The sequence below is a fragment of the Zonotrichia albicollis genome, chromosome 17, assembly GCF_047830755.1.
Source record: "Zonotrichia albicollis isolate bZonAlb1 chromosome 17, bZonAlb1.hap1, whole genome shotgun sequence".
NCBI classification, from domain to species: domain Eukaryota; kingdom Metazoa; phylum Chordata; class Aves; order Passeriformes; family Passerellidae; genus Zonotrichia; species Zonotrichia albicollis.
This window is the reverse complement of record NC_133835.1, coordinates 707372-719755: the sequence shown is the minus strand read 5'-3', so window position 1 is coordinate 719755 and position 12384 is coordinate 707372. Positions and strand designations below refer to the sequence as shown.

Below are 12384 nucleotides of genomic sequence, written 5' to 3'. Positions count from 1 at the left end.
GGATGATAGTTCATTCACTTATTATTTGGGGGAATGCAGTAATGGTCATTCTCTCTGCAATTTTCCATGCTTTTCAGGATTTGGTGGTCCCTAGTATGGCCACCCCTCTTCAGGATGAAGAATTCCTCCCCAAGTGTAGCTCGATATGTTGGCTAAATTACACGTCTGGAAATGTAATTTTGGGTGGGAGTTGTCACCAGGGGGAATTTTTTTGTAGAAGTCTGGGTTTGCCTTTTCCATGCCTTTAATCACACTGATGTACTATTTATACTACATACTGGTAGAACAGCTGTGAATTAAATCACGTGCATGTATGTAGATGGCTTGAAAAGCTGACTATAAATACTGTAGTAAAAAGTAAAATTGAGCTCTTACACTTGAAGGACAGTCATATCTGTAAGCGATAGCACTGTTGCCCAACAGTAATAATTTGAAAATGACGTTAATGTGCCTCAATTAAGTATTGAATGTGAACTTCCAGTGTTGTGATCCTGCTTGAGGATGGTGTTTTATTCTGGAATGTATCCCTGGGCCAGGGTCAGGTGTGCTGCAGCTCTGGCAAAGCATTCTCAATTACGACATTATAAGTGACTGGTGTGAAGGATCTTGATGTGTTGGAGCATTTTTGTTATTCTGCTGAAGTCTCAGGACAGCACAGTTCTACTGCCTGTAGATAAGGTGCAAGAACTAATCTGAATAATTAAAAATCCATTTTATGGTGCACACACAAATCTTCAGTGTTGGGCTGTCAGACTCTGATCTAGAGGACTGGCCATTCTGGAGCTTAAGAAAAAAAGAAGAGAAACTTCCACTAAGAGATTTGAGGAAGTTGAATATCTAAGTTTGATGCCAAGAGTCTTGAGAGGTGCTTAATAGCATACCTGCATAGGGAGAAGAAATCGTGTCAAAGTGATTCAGAGTATAGTGAACATAAAATTATATTAAGGGGTTGAAATCAGAAGTAAGAGGAGCAGCTAAACCCAAAATGTCTATGGTGTCAAGTGTTACCTGGTGCGATGGATGTTTCTGTTTTGAGATGTGAAATTCCAAACTGGATGGAATTTCAGGGCTTCAGCAATCTGCAGTGGCTTGGGCCAAAAGCTGCGCCTGAAGAGCAATCATTGACAGATTGTTTTACTTGGAATTAAGGTGGCTAAAAAAAATCTGCCTGACACTGCTAGGCCATGAAGGGAGGTGTAGTTTCTGGCAGAAGAGTACGGCCGAAGGCGGGCATTGTTAATCTGATTGAACCACATCGAGCCCTCAGCCAACCGGACGAAGATCAGACCGCAGGCCTGATTTAATCATCGCGTCAGAACAACTTCTGGTGAAGGAACACAATAACTTCACCCTCCTGTCCACTCCATAACCTAATCCACTTTAGATTGCTGGAAACCAAGAGTCTAAGTGTCAAAGTGATTCAGAGTATAGTGAACGTAAAACTATATTAAGGGGTTGAAATTAGAAATAAGAGGAGCAGCTAAATCCAAAATGTCTATGGTGTCAAGTGTTACCTGGTGTGATGGATGTTTTTGTTTTGAGATATGAAATTCCAGAGTGGATGGACTTTTTGTATGCTTTAGTAGCTCCTAGTTCTGGAATCATAACTGTTTTCCTGTGACCCCTGTAATGGATTAAGCTACATTTCTTAAAGCACCATGGTGTCCCCATGCTGAGATTGGGAAATGATGGTGGCAAAGGCTAGGAGCTGCGAACCGGTGTGTCTGATTGTTCATTGTCCCTTGCTGAAGCTCTAGCACTTCTCAAGATGGCCACCAGAGCTGTGTTTGTGTCATAAATATGCTGTGCTCTTTGTTTTGAAAGAAATTAATGGAATGCCTCTGGATTTCCTCTGGCTAATAGTGTTCAGTCACATTTTGTTGTTTGCAGCTGTAATTATTTTGGACCCATTTGTTACTATCTCATTGGGCAAAACTTCATTCCAGTTTTTGTTGGAAATATCTACTGAATTTTTAAATATTTAGTGAATTTGAGCCAGTGCAGTGATGACCTCGTCAACAAAAGCTTTTGGAATATAAAGCACAGGGGTGTTTTCCAACTCAGGTGAAAGTTGTTTCTTCTTTCAGGTGTCCTGAGAAATGGCTGATGATATTGATATTGAAGCAATGCTTGAAGCTCCTTACAAGAAGGTGAGAAAAAATATGCCAGTGAGGTCCTGTTTACCTTAATTTAGCATTATTCATGAAACTACTGCTGAACTGTAAACTAACATCCCTGGAGCCCTCATGATTTATCTTATTGGACATACATTACATGTAACTTTCAAGTTAATATATACTGTTAATGTAATTATATTGTGCAGTAGTTTCACTTCAGCGTGATGAATAAATGCCCATCTATCTCTCTTTGTAGACTTGCCTAACGATATCTCACCTCTACTCCCATGAATTCACCTTTGATTCCAGTGTGAACTGTCAATCATAAGGTAGTAATTGAGTGACGTATCGCTGTACCGTGGTCCCCTAGGTTTAAAAAAAAAAAAAAAAAAAAAAAACAGCCACCAAACACAATCAAAACAAAACAAAAGAAATCCACCCAAAAACCAACTAAACAAAACCAAAATCAAACAAACCCCAGAAACCAAAATCCTAAAACCTTTCCTCTAAAATTGTGAATTCTAGTTTGGTATAGCAACAAGGTGAATGCAGTGGTTTGGGAAAACAGCGGGGCTCCAAGAATAACCTTTTCACCAGTCCCATGGCAAGTAAATATTTGAACAATCTGCTCAGTCAAGAAGAGTGGGACTTGCTTTTAATGCAGAAGGCTGCTGGCGGGTAATCTTTCAACAGGGCAGATGAAAATCAATTGCTGAGTGAATGAATTTACAGAAATTCTTGGATCCCTGAATAGAATGTTCTTAGCAAGTAAAAGACAGTATCACAGTCTGCGGTATCATTCTAAAAGAAGCTCTTGTGTTCTTCTGTCCTAGTTGTTTAATTAGGAAATGTCAATTTTTCTGTAAAATTTTTATCAATTAGCTTAGTGATGTCCTTCACTTAAGCCAGCAGCAAATGAATACTGTCTTTTTTGTTTTCCACCAGATGGTGGTGAAGTGTTAACAGACTGCATGCTTTAGCTACTGATTTTGGAAGAAATGTATATAAGTTTAAATCGCCTAGGAATTGTACTTTTGATGTAACCAATGTGATTAAACTGTAAAGCCAGTATATAAGTTATATAGCAGCTGTTGTCAGTCTGTTCTGCAGTGTTTATTACAACCATGTCATGAATTTTTGGATGAGCATTTGTAAGTTTTAAGTGGTATATTTAGTTAATGTAATATTTAGCAGTTACGTTTACATCTTGAAGAGAAATTTGTGAACTGTTGTGTTACAATTCTTGTGTCCTGGCTTAACATGGATATTTTCCATGTAAACAGGTATGGAAATAGGGGATGTTTAGGCTGCACTGGTGGATTATTGATGGCTTTCTTGGGAGTCGACGTTACTAAAGCAGTGTGAATCCCTGTTTGCTTCAGGGCGAGATGTGTGACAGAGGTGACATCAAGCTCTTACAACCCTTCAACGAAAATGAGTGAAGATCTCGGGAATGGCATCGGTCACAGGAAATCCATAGTGGCTGGCTGCTAGTGTGGCCACGGGGCTTAGGCAGAGATATAGCCTTGGTACTAATCAGAGGGGCTCGCAAACACCTCAGACTTCCTCTTAAATTTTATAGAAATAACATTTAGTCACTTGAGTGCTGAATTCTACAGGATAACTTGCTCTCTAAACCATGTATGGAAGTATCTACAATTTAATACACACTTTTAAATGATGTAAGTCTTGTATTTTGTAATTGTATGACTTAAATTTAAGCAGCAAAGTGGTTAAACATGCCTACCTAAATTTTCTAAAGCTTTCCACATTAAACTGTAAACAAGTAATTTAGTATTAAAATTTTTGTTTTTTATTTTCTTATTCCTATTCCCATTACCCTTTGACCACTTGAAATATTTCCACTTCGTCCTCACGATGTTCTTCTATCAACCCTGCTTAGGATGAGAACAAATTGAGCAGTGCCAATGGCCATGAAGAACGCAGCAAGAAGTAAGTATTTTCTCAGTTCTCTGCATTTGGGTAGAGGCTGCTGGTTTTTGTGGACTTGTGAATCCGTGTCAGTGGTGTTTAAGGAAATAGTTTGCAAAAGCTTGGAATTTGCAGTTGCAGCAATTTGGAAATTTTATTTCGTTTACAAATGTAGTTAATACCCTTTGCAACGGATGTAATCTAAATTGCAGAAACATTCACCTAGCATCAGATAAAAATGCAGACTTAGTATGTTCAGCATATTTAAATTACTTTTGTTAATTTACCTATGCAATGGATTTTGCATTTTAAGACTTATTTGTTGTAGAATTGAGGTTTGGAGCAGTGGAAAGCTGTTAAAGACACCAGTGATTTCTTGGAAAGGTTTAGGGTGTTGAATTGTCTTGATCTGTTCTCTGCATCCTTGCCCTTTGAAGATGTCTAAATTTATAATACAAGTTTTTTAAAAAACAAGAGTACAAGCACACCTTGCTCAGCAAGCGTAATTGCAGTATGTGAACGCCTGGATGTGATACCCAAAAAGTGTGTAGTCTGTAAAATAAATTCCTTACCTTATAAGCATCATTTGGTGAAGAGGTTATTGATGTAAAGAGAAAAATTACAAAGTTGATAGTTGACAAAACAGTAAAAAGTTAGCTGTGTATTACAGAAATGCACTGAAGTCAGCATGTATGCTGCTGTCACCTTCTGAAATCAAACACATTACATGCTTGTACTTGTGTTCTAAATAATATGAGTAGGAGTCGCAAGTAGGAAGCAAAACTCTTAAGCAGCATGTAAAAGACAATTGGCAGGGAGTATTAAGAGGAAACAACCCCAGAGTTGCCTTTCTTTCTGTTTTTGTTGCATTTTGTTTTACTTAACTATATGATTTATTCTTAAAATCACGAAGTATGTTTGAACACCAGATGAAGTACTGCAACTGCTGTGTACTAGGTCTAACATAGGAAATGGGTTTTTAGTCGTTTTACTCTTCTGAAAGCACTCTCTAGCAATTAAAAAATTTAAAAGAAAAATATGCTGTTGCTGATTTCATGTGGCTCATGAAAGGAGATTGCTGACATGCTTAGCCACCCATTTAGAATAAAAAGTACAAATACCATCAGGTACAAGCTTTTTCCATCAGTGTCTGTAACAGAGGGAATGTGGGGTAAATAACACTGAACTGTGTGTGTATCTGAAGTTGCACTTTTCTTTGTCAGGAGAAAAAAGAGCAAGAGTCGAAGTCGAAGCCATGACAGAAAGAGGAGCAGAAGTAAGGAACGCAAACGGAGCCGAGATCGGGAACGGAAAAAGAGCAGAAGCCGGGAAAGGAAACGGAGCAGAAGCAAAGAACGCAGACGCAGCCGGTCTAGGAGCAGAGACCGCAGATTCAGAGGCCGCTACAGAAGTCCCTAGTAGGTTATTTGTTCAGAGTTGCATGTGTGCTGCTTCACTGTACAATGTGGAAGGTTGAAGTTTCACCCTCTGCTTTCTAAATTGGTCAATAATTGTAATTGAAAAGAAAGTGAGAGGTGAAGTTTAAAGAATGTCAGTAAATACAGAGTGAAAATGAGGATAGTAATATTCCTCTAGTTTTCATTCTTAGCCAAGACAGAGATGGGAAAGCAAATGAAAGAATGTGTACAGCTGAGTGGAAAACTAAGTTTATCACAAAATCAGTATAACAACCAAATTCTCTCCATGCCCTAACTATTTAAACTATATGAACTTGATGGCTTAACTGCCAAAAAATTAATAGTAGTATGTTTATTTGGTTCCAGGCTCGTACACTTTTTTTTGGGTATTACTAAAGATTTTTACTATCTTGCTGTTCTTGAACATTAACTCCATAAATGGATATTCATACAAACATATTCCATGTTTATGCATCTAAACTGGGAGCATCTTGTCTTAGTAATGCCCGTGTGTTGCAAATTTGCCCTGCTTTTTTCTCAGACTTGTTTAGAGGCTGACAATTCCTCTCAGATATTTAGCTTGATAGAACTTCAGCAGTAGGTGGTTCCAGACATTTGTAAATCAATTCTCAAAAGATGTTTTTTCATCAGTATTGTTTCTGGTGGTTTGTACTGTGGCTCTCCCCTGTGCTTCCCATTGCCTCTTTCTGCAGAAACTCAGTGAGAACTGGGCTGTATGCTTGACTGTCATTGATTACTGAAGCTGCTGTTTGTTTCTGTTGTTTTGCGGGTCTCATCTCAATTGTTGTCAAATTTTGGAATGAAAGATGATGTTAAAAGGAGGCATTTGAAAAGAATGTATTTTTTAAATCATGACATATAATGCCATCCATGATAGAGAAATCTCTTCAAGATGTTTGAGCAGACAGTGTTTACCTTCTGATAAATTGTAGGCTTGTCCAGTTTTATGAACATGAATGTTTTTCTTCGGGCTTTTTGTACTCTTGGACTACAAACAAAAACTTCCTGAGGTCTCAGGGTCTCACTCTGTGCCAAGTCATCTGGATGTTGGCATTTTCGTCGTGAAAACCTGCTGCAGTTCCTGGATCCTCTAAGGTGCACTGGCGGCCTGTGCATCATCTGTCCTGTGTATGTGGGGATCGTAATATATCAGCCCTGCTTTTCCTTTGTCTTGAGTATCAGAGCCTCTGTACACGGCTCTGGACTTCAGCTGTAAAGATTTCAGCAGTGCACAGTAGTTTTCCCACAACTCTGTTGCACTTGTAAGATGACAGTAGCTGGTTGGGTTATGCCAGTGTCACTGTTATGGCTCAAGGTACAGAGGACCTTGATCAAAAACTTCAGCTTTCTGTGTATGGAGTGTGCTGGCCTCCTTCCCTCCAGTGCAGTGTTGTGTGGAGAGGATGTCCTTTGTTTCATCTTGTGGTTGCGTGGGAGCTCTTGGGAGTTGCTGCATTCTTCCAGCTGTCTTGGAGGGTTTTATTCTTTGTTTTTCTTGTTGTCACTGGGTGAGAAGGTTTTTCACCTGGAGAAATTTGGGAGTTCCAGTGTTCTGGTCTTCCAAAATAATTTCTGCAAGTAGAGGTGGAAAGTATTGTTCTACAATAACCCATGCCTGTTTTAATGCTCTGAGATATGTTATGCCAGAAAGGTAAGTAGTTGCAAGGGGTCTTTTTTGCTATCCTGACACTCTCTCGTAGCTGTTCTGGGTGATTGCTCTGGTGTTGAGATACAGGGAGCAAGAAGCAGGGATAATGTAGTATGCTCTGAGGATACATAGTTGTGCTGTTCAGTTGATAGTTTGTTCACTGCTTCAGTTGCCAAATCATTGCTTTCACTTAACCAAGTAGAATTCTAGTGTGTTTAGATGGTTTTGTGGAAAACTGGTATAGGGCAAGCACATTTGTCCCAGAAGGTTTGGTGTTGACTGATGGCAGTCAGCAAGCAGTTGCTGTCATTCAGTTGTAGAGGATGAACAGTCCTGTTAAAATGATAAACATGCTAATGTGATTTCAGAGTTCTAGTTTTGGCTCTAAATGTGTGAAAGAGAAGGGATTGTGAAGAGTTCCTGTTCAGGGCTCTTAAAATGCAGGGACTCACTTTTAAATCCATGTAACAGATGCTGAATTTCAGAGAGATGAATACTTTGGTGATAAAGCCCTCCTGCATCACCAGCCACCTTTGGATCTACCAATACTGAGCTTTCATTTGAAGAAGTTGTGTCTGTATCAGTGGCATAAGTTCAGTGTTTCAAAACTCTTTCTGGCTGGAGAATTTATTTCTGGAATCTCTCCTTGTGGGGCTGTTCCGGTAGTTTTGGGTTGGAGTTAGTGCTGACAGGGTTGTGGCTAACGGCAGTATCTAGATCAAATTGCTTAATGGCTTCTATTTTATCTTATTTTTTACTCTTCCTCCTCCTTGTGATCTTCCTCATGAGCTTTATAAAGGCTCATTTCGAGCTGATTTTCTGTAAACCAAGATGGTTTTACTGCTGGGAGTAGTTAGGAGGCATCTCAGCAGTAGTGAGGAAAAAAGTTTAGTATAGATAATTCTGAAGGAAAAGGAGAGGAGAGTGCTACAGGGAACCTGAAAACTTCGAGTTTCTCACTTTAGGCTTGAAATGTGGTTAAATGCTTTAAATTAGGTTAAAATTAGGTGACTGTATTGCATTGCTTCGTGATCACAGGGTTTTTTATCTCATGTTATTTTCACATATGTTGTCCCTTAAGTGTTACATAGCTGTATCATAAGGTCTCTTAGGAGAAGGAACTTGACTGAGTAGTCTTGCTTAGATTTGCAGGGCAAATCCCAGCTGCTGCTAACATAAAGTAGCAGTCACTTAGACCATCCTGTTTCTATTTTGAAATTACCAATTTAGACAAACCTGTTTGGAAAACAGGTTTATTACAATGATGACTGAAAGTTCCTTGTGATTCTCCTGGACTCTGTTAGCCAGAGTTTGCCTTGTCCGACATTTTTTTGTTGGAATCTTGACTATGAGTGAGTAGGTAACAGCTGATAATTTGCTAGCTGTCTTCTGACCTGACGTTATTGGGCCCTGTGGCATCTCTTAGGTTTTGTGGAAGTGTGTGCTTTGGCTGCACATGGCACTTTGGCTTACAAAGAAGGTGACTCCTAGACATAGAGATTAATGGTTGTGACACGGTGTTTCCGTACAGGTTAGCAGGAACTGGGCAACAGTTGTAGAGACAGTAGAAGCAATGCAGAAACTTTACTGGAGATCTACAGCTTTACAAGCAAGTCTCCTTAGAAAAACACAGGGAGAATACTGCTGAAAAGGGTATACTGTTGATTTTGAGAAGGTAATTTGGGCTCTCACCTTGCCCTAGGCAGTTTTCTGCTTGGTGTGTTCCAGTGGTCTGGGGTTTCTTAATGTTGGTCTCATGGAGTTCTGTAAATAAGATAGTATTAGTCAAGAAAGAAAAATGGAGATTTTTGGAGTTGTGATGGATTGTGGGTTTTTGCTGCCCCTTTTTCCTCCTCCCTCCACCCCCCACCCCCGCCTTGTGCATGCATTTGAAAACTGTTACTTCTCAGTTGTTTGTGTTTTGGTTTTGTTATTCATTAGATTTAGATGAGTACTTAAAATATTTCTTTCACCTTTTCCTTGAAAACTCGTGCTCTTAACTATTTATTATTGTTTAGTTGGGTCTGCATGTTAATTTTCTGGAGTCACTGTAATTGGTTTGTCTGTCTGCATTTGAATTAAAATAGAGAGCACCATGTTTTACATTTGATGTGAAAATGCAAGGTAGTCCCATGTCTGATAAGAAGGTAGCCTCTGAAATTAGTACCAGTATTTCCAGATGCAGCTTTTGGCAGTTGTTCCATAGATACTGAAGAACCTGAATGGACACTCCTGGCAATAATTTGTCTGGACTTGAGCAGGAAAGGGAGTAATTTCTCCTAGGCAAAAAAAAAAAGAGTCTGGTTTTGATCAATTGTGATCTCATCTCAACGTGTGTCTGTGTTTTATGTCTTATTTTCTCTCAGTAAGTAGTAATCTTCTCTTCATGAGTAGTTTCTAAATGGTCTTTTTTCTTTATTTTTTTTCCAGTGTTGTACAGGGCCATATTTCCCTTGCTTTAACCTGGCCAGCACGGTTTTGGATCTTGGCCCACTACTTCCACCTGTGTCATGACATGCTTAGAAAAATGGGCATCCTCCTCCTTGTGGCGGATGCTGAGTTTAACTATAAGCATTACTGCTCCACTGAGGAGCAAGAAGACGTTTTTCAGACAAATTGCGTGGCCAAATGGATTTAGTGAAAGACTACTTAATGTCTTCAGCCTGCCGTGTCTTTCAGGGTGTTTTACATCAATTTGTAGCAACAGCAGAAAGAATCAATTGTGTACAGATGGAAAGCCAAAGCCCAGTGCACGGTGTTCAGTCTGTGCAGAGTGCCTCTGCGCTTGGTGGAGATACAGGAAGAATGTTAACAGGTGTTGTTCTTTGCCTTTTGAACAACTCTCTACCAGGAGATCGAATTCAGGGAGAGCACAATAGGATGAATCTTACTGCTCTTGTCACAGTCTCTTCCTGGGTGCCCCATTAACTAGCAAGAGGACTGTCCTGAACGTGGAAGCGAAGGGCAGATTACAGTTTGTTCTAAGAGACTCAGTGTGAAGCCTGGGGCATTAAATTAGATTCAGTCAAGAGATTGGATTCCTTTTGTGGTTACATGTGTGTATACAGCTGACTGCTGGGTTCACTGTTTCTGTGGTTTGATGGCCATGAGGAATTTTAAGGAAGCTTCATTTATATATTTGCAGCACTTCAGTGGTTAGAGCCGAGACACCGTTAGTGAATGTGTCCCTTGCAGGTGTCTGCTTGGAGCCACTTTTGGTTTGCTCTTGCACCTTAAATTTCTTGGAACTTTCTGATTTTAAAATGTTACACTTGAGCAAGTAATCCTGCCAGTACCACTTGGCATACAGCTCTGAAGCGGAGTTCCAGGCCATGAATGTTATGCTTTGCAGTCGTCAGTATGTAGAACTTGCATGTGGACAAAAAGACAGGTGAAAATGGTTATAACAGTAACTGTAGCTCAGAATAGTTTGCCTATACAAATGTGCTATGGCTGACTGTCTCATGAAGAGTCCTTGCATATTCTGGGATTTTGTGGTGTAGATGAAAGTGGGAGGGGATCATATTCTGTGCCTTATGGTCTGAAGTGCTGCATGTGTTGGTAACCAACTGATTATCTGATGCATGCTGTGAGTGCTGCTAATGGAAATGCTGACAAGTTCAGAGGCAAGGGTGGGTGAGCACCTGGAGTGTAATGTGAGTACAGACAGGAAATTTTGAATTCAAATACTCAGGTCTTTTGTCTTTTCTTCTGCCATAGTTCTGGTCCAAAATTCAACAGTGCCATCAGAGGGAAGATTGGTCTGCCTCACAGCATCAAATTAAGGTTTTTGACTTTTCTCTGTTTTTCATTGCATTATTAATAGGTTTTGTTTAGAACCAGGAGTGGTATATTGGAAAGTTTTCTTCTAATCTTGTTGATCTTTCTTTTTAGCAGACGCCGCTCTAGAAGCAAAAGTCCTTTCAGAAAAGACAAAAGCCCTGTTAGGTATGACTTTTAACCTATATTTGGGTTTGTTTATTTTTGTCTAGTTGGAGTTGGAAAAGTGATGATGAAATAATGAATGACTACTTGCTCTCCAGCACTCATAAGTGATGCTGGAATTCATTGAGAAAGCTAGTGAGAAAAGAGCATTGGTAGTATGTTGCTTTCTCCCCATGTCATAAAAGGTTGTAAATAATGTCAGTTTGCAAAACAAGTCTTGATTAGTTTGTGTTTCTGTATTTTCAATCTTCTCCCCATTAATTATGATTTAAATTAGTTTTTCTGCTGAATCATAGTTAATAATCTAGAGTATGAAATGGGAAAGTATAAATGCTTCTTTTTGCTGTCCAGTATTTATTAGTGTTATTTGTTGAGAGGCTATATGCCTCTGCAGTCCAGAAACTGCTTATTCATTCTTAGTCTTCTCATTTAAGGGAATAGGATTTAGATAGCTGCTAATGAGATTATTCTCTTATGTTAATGCAGTCAAATTTCACCAGTCTCATTTTGTTTTTCAATGACTGGCAAACTCTTACTAAGATAATGATGTTTAAATTTTTATTGTGTTTTCTAAGTGATTAGTATCTATGTGGTTAATTTAATAAAAATACATATGACATCGATGGATACTCAATCCAGGATACACCATGCTACTTCTTATGTACTTTGTACTTGAGTACAAGTCAGATTTGTTTAGATTTGAAGCTTCAATATGTTAACACTGGTGCATCTAATTTCCACTAATAAATAAAATTATTGTAGTTCTTAATGTGTCAAGGATCAAAGTAATTCTACTGTTCATTCCAGTAATTCAATACTATTTATACTTCTTTATGGGTTAACAAGCTGAAGCTGTGGAATGAGGACTGCACGTTCTATTTACATGGATGTCAGTCTGGTTTTATGCAGTGGCTGTAGTGACTCCAAAGTGACTGGGTAAATGCAAGATGTGAGTTAGTAAAGCCTAGCCCACACTACTTCTCTGAGAATTTGGATAGCCAGTCTGTGCTAGTTTGCCCTGTTTGCTTTTATATTCTTGTTCTTCCATCTTTTTGATGAAAAGGACATGTAAGCTCCGTAGTGATATCTGATACCAGTTCTGGACAGTAGCAAAATGGTACCTCACTTTATGCTTTTGCATATAAAATAGAATTTTCCAGTTATATTTGGTGCTCACAGGTGAAATAGGATATTCAGTCATGTTACAACTTGCCATGTTAATATTTGGTATTCCCTTCAGTTCTTTACTCTGTCTTTTTTTTAATACAGCAGGCTTTTTTTTTTTTCCTATCAGACTATGAAT

At 39.0% G+C, this 12384-nt stretch overlaps 1 protein-coding gene across 10 annotated transcripts in view; it reads left to right on the top strand.

The window, feature by feature from the left end:
- The window catches only part of RBM39 (RNA binding motif protein 39), a 28609-nt gene that overhangs the window by 1904 nt on the left and 14321 nt on the right, over positions 1 to 12384 (top strand). For 3 of the 10 annotated variants that reach the window (XR_012583032.1, XR_012583033.1, XM_074553752.1), the window contains exons 2-6: positions 2088 to 2150; positions 4021 to 4070; positions 5273 to 5467; positions 10857 to 10922; positions 11031 to 11084. Coding sequence is in view for 6 of the 10 variants with exons in the window: in XM_074553752.1 (XP_074409853.1) it covers positions 2100 to 2150; positions 4021 to 4070; positions 5273 to 5467; positions 10857 to 10922; positions 11031 to 11084 (416 nt within the window). In the remaining 4 variants the exon portion in view is untranslated. Of the gene's footprint in view, positions 1 to 2087; positions 2151 to 2373; positions 2447 to 4020; positions 4075 to 5272; positions 5468 to 9709; positions 9952 to 10856; positions 10923 to 11030; positions 11085 to 12384 lie in introns of those variants that run through there. The other 7 variants (XM_074553757.1, XM_074553758.1, XM_074553754.1 and 4 more) reach the window with 7 other exon arrangements.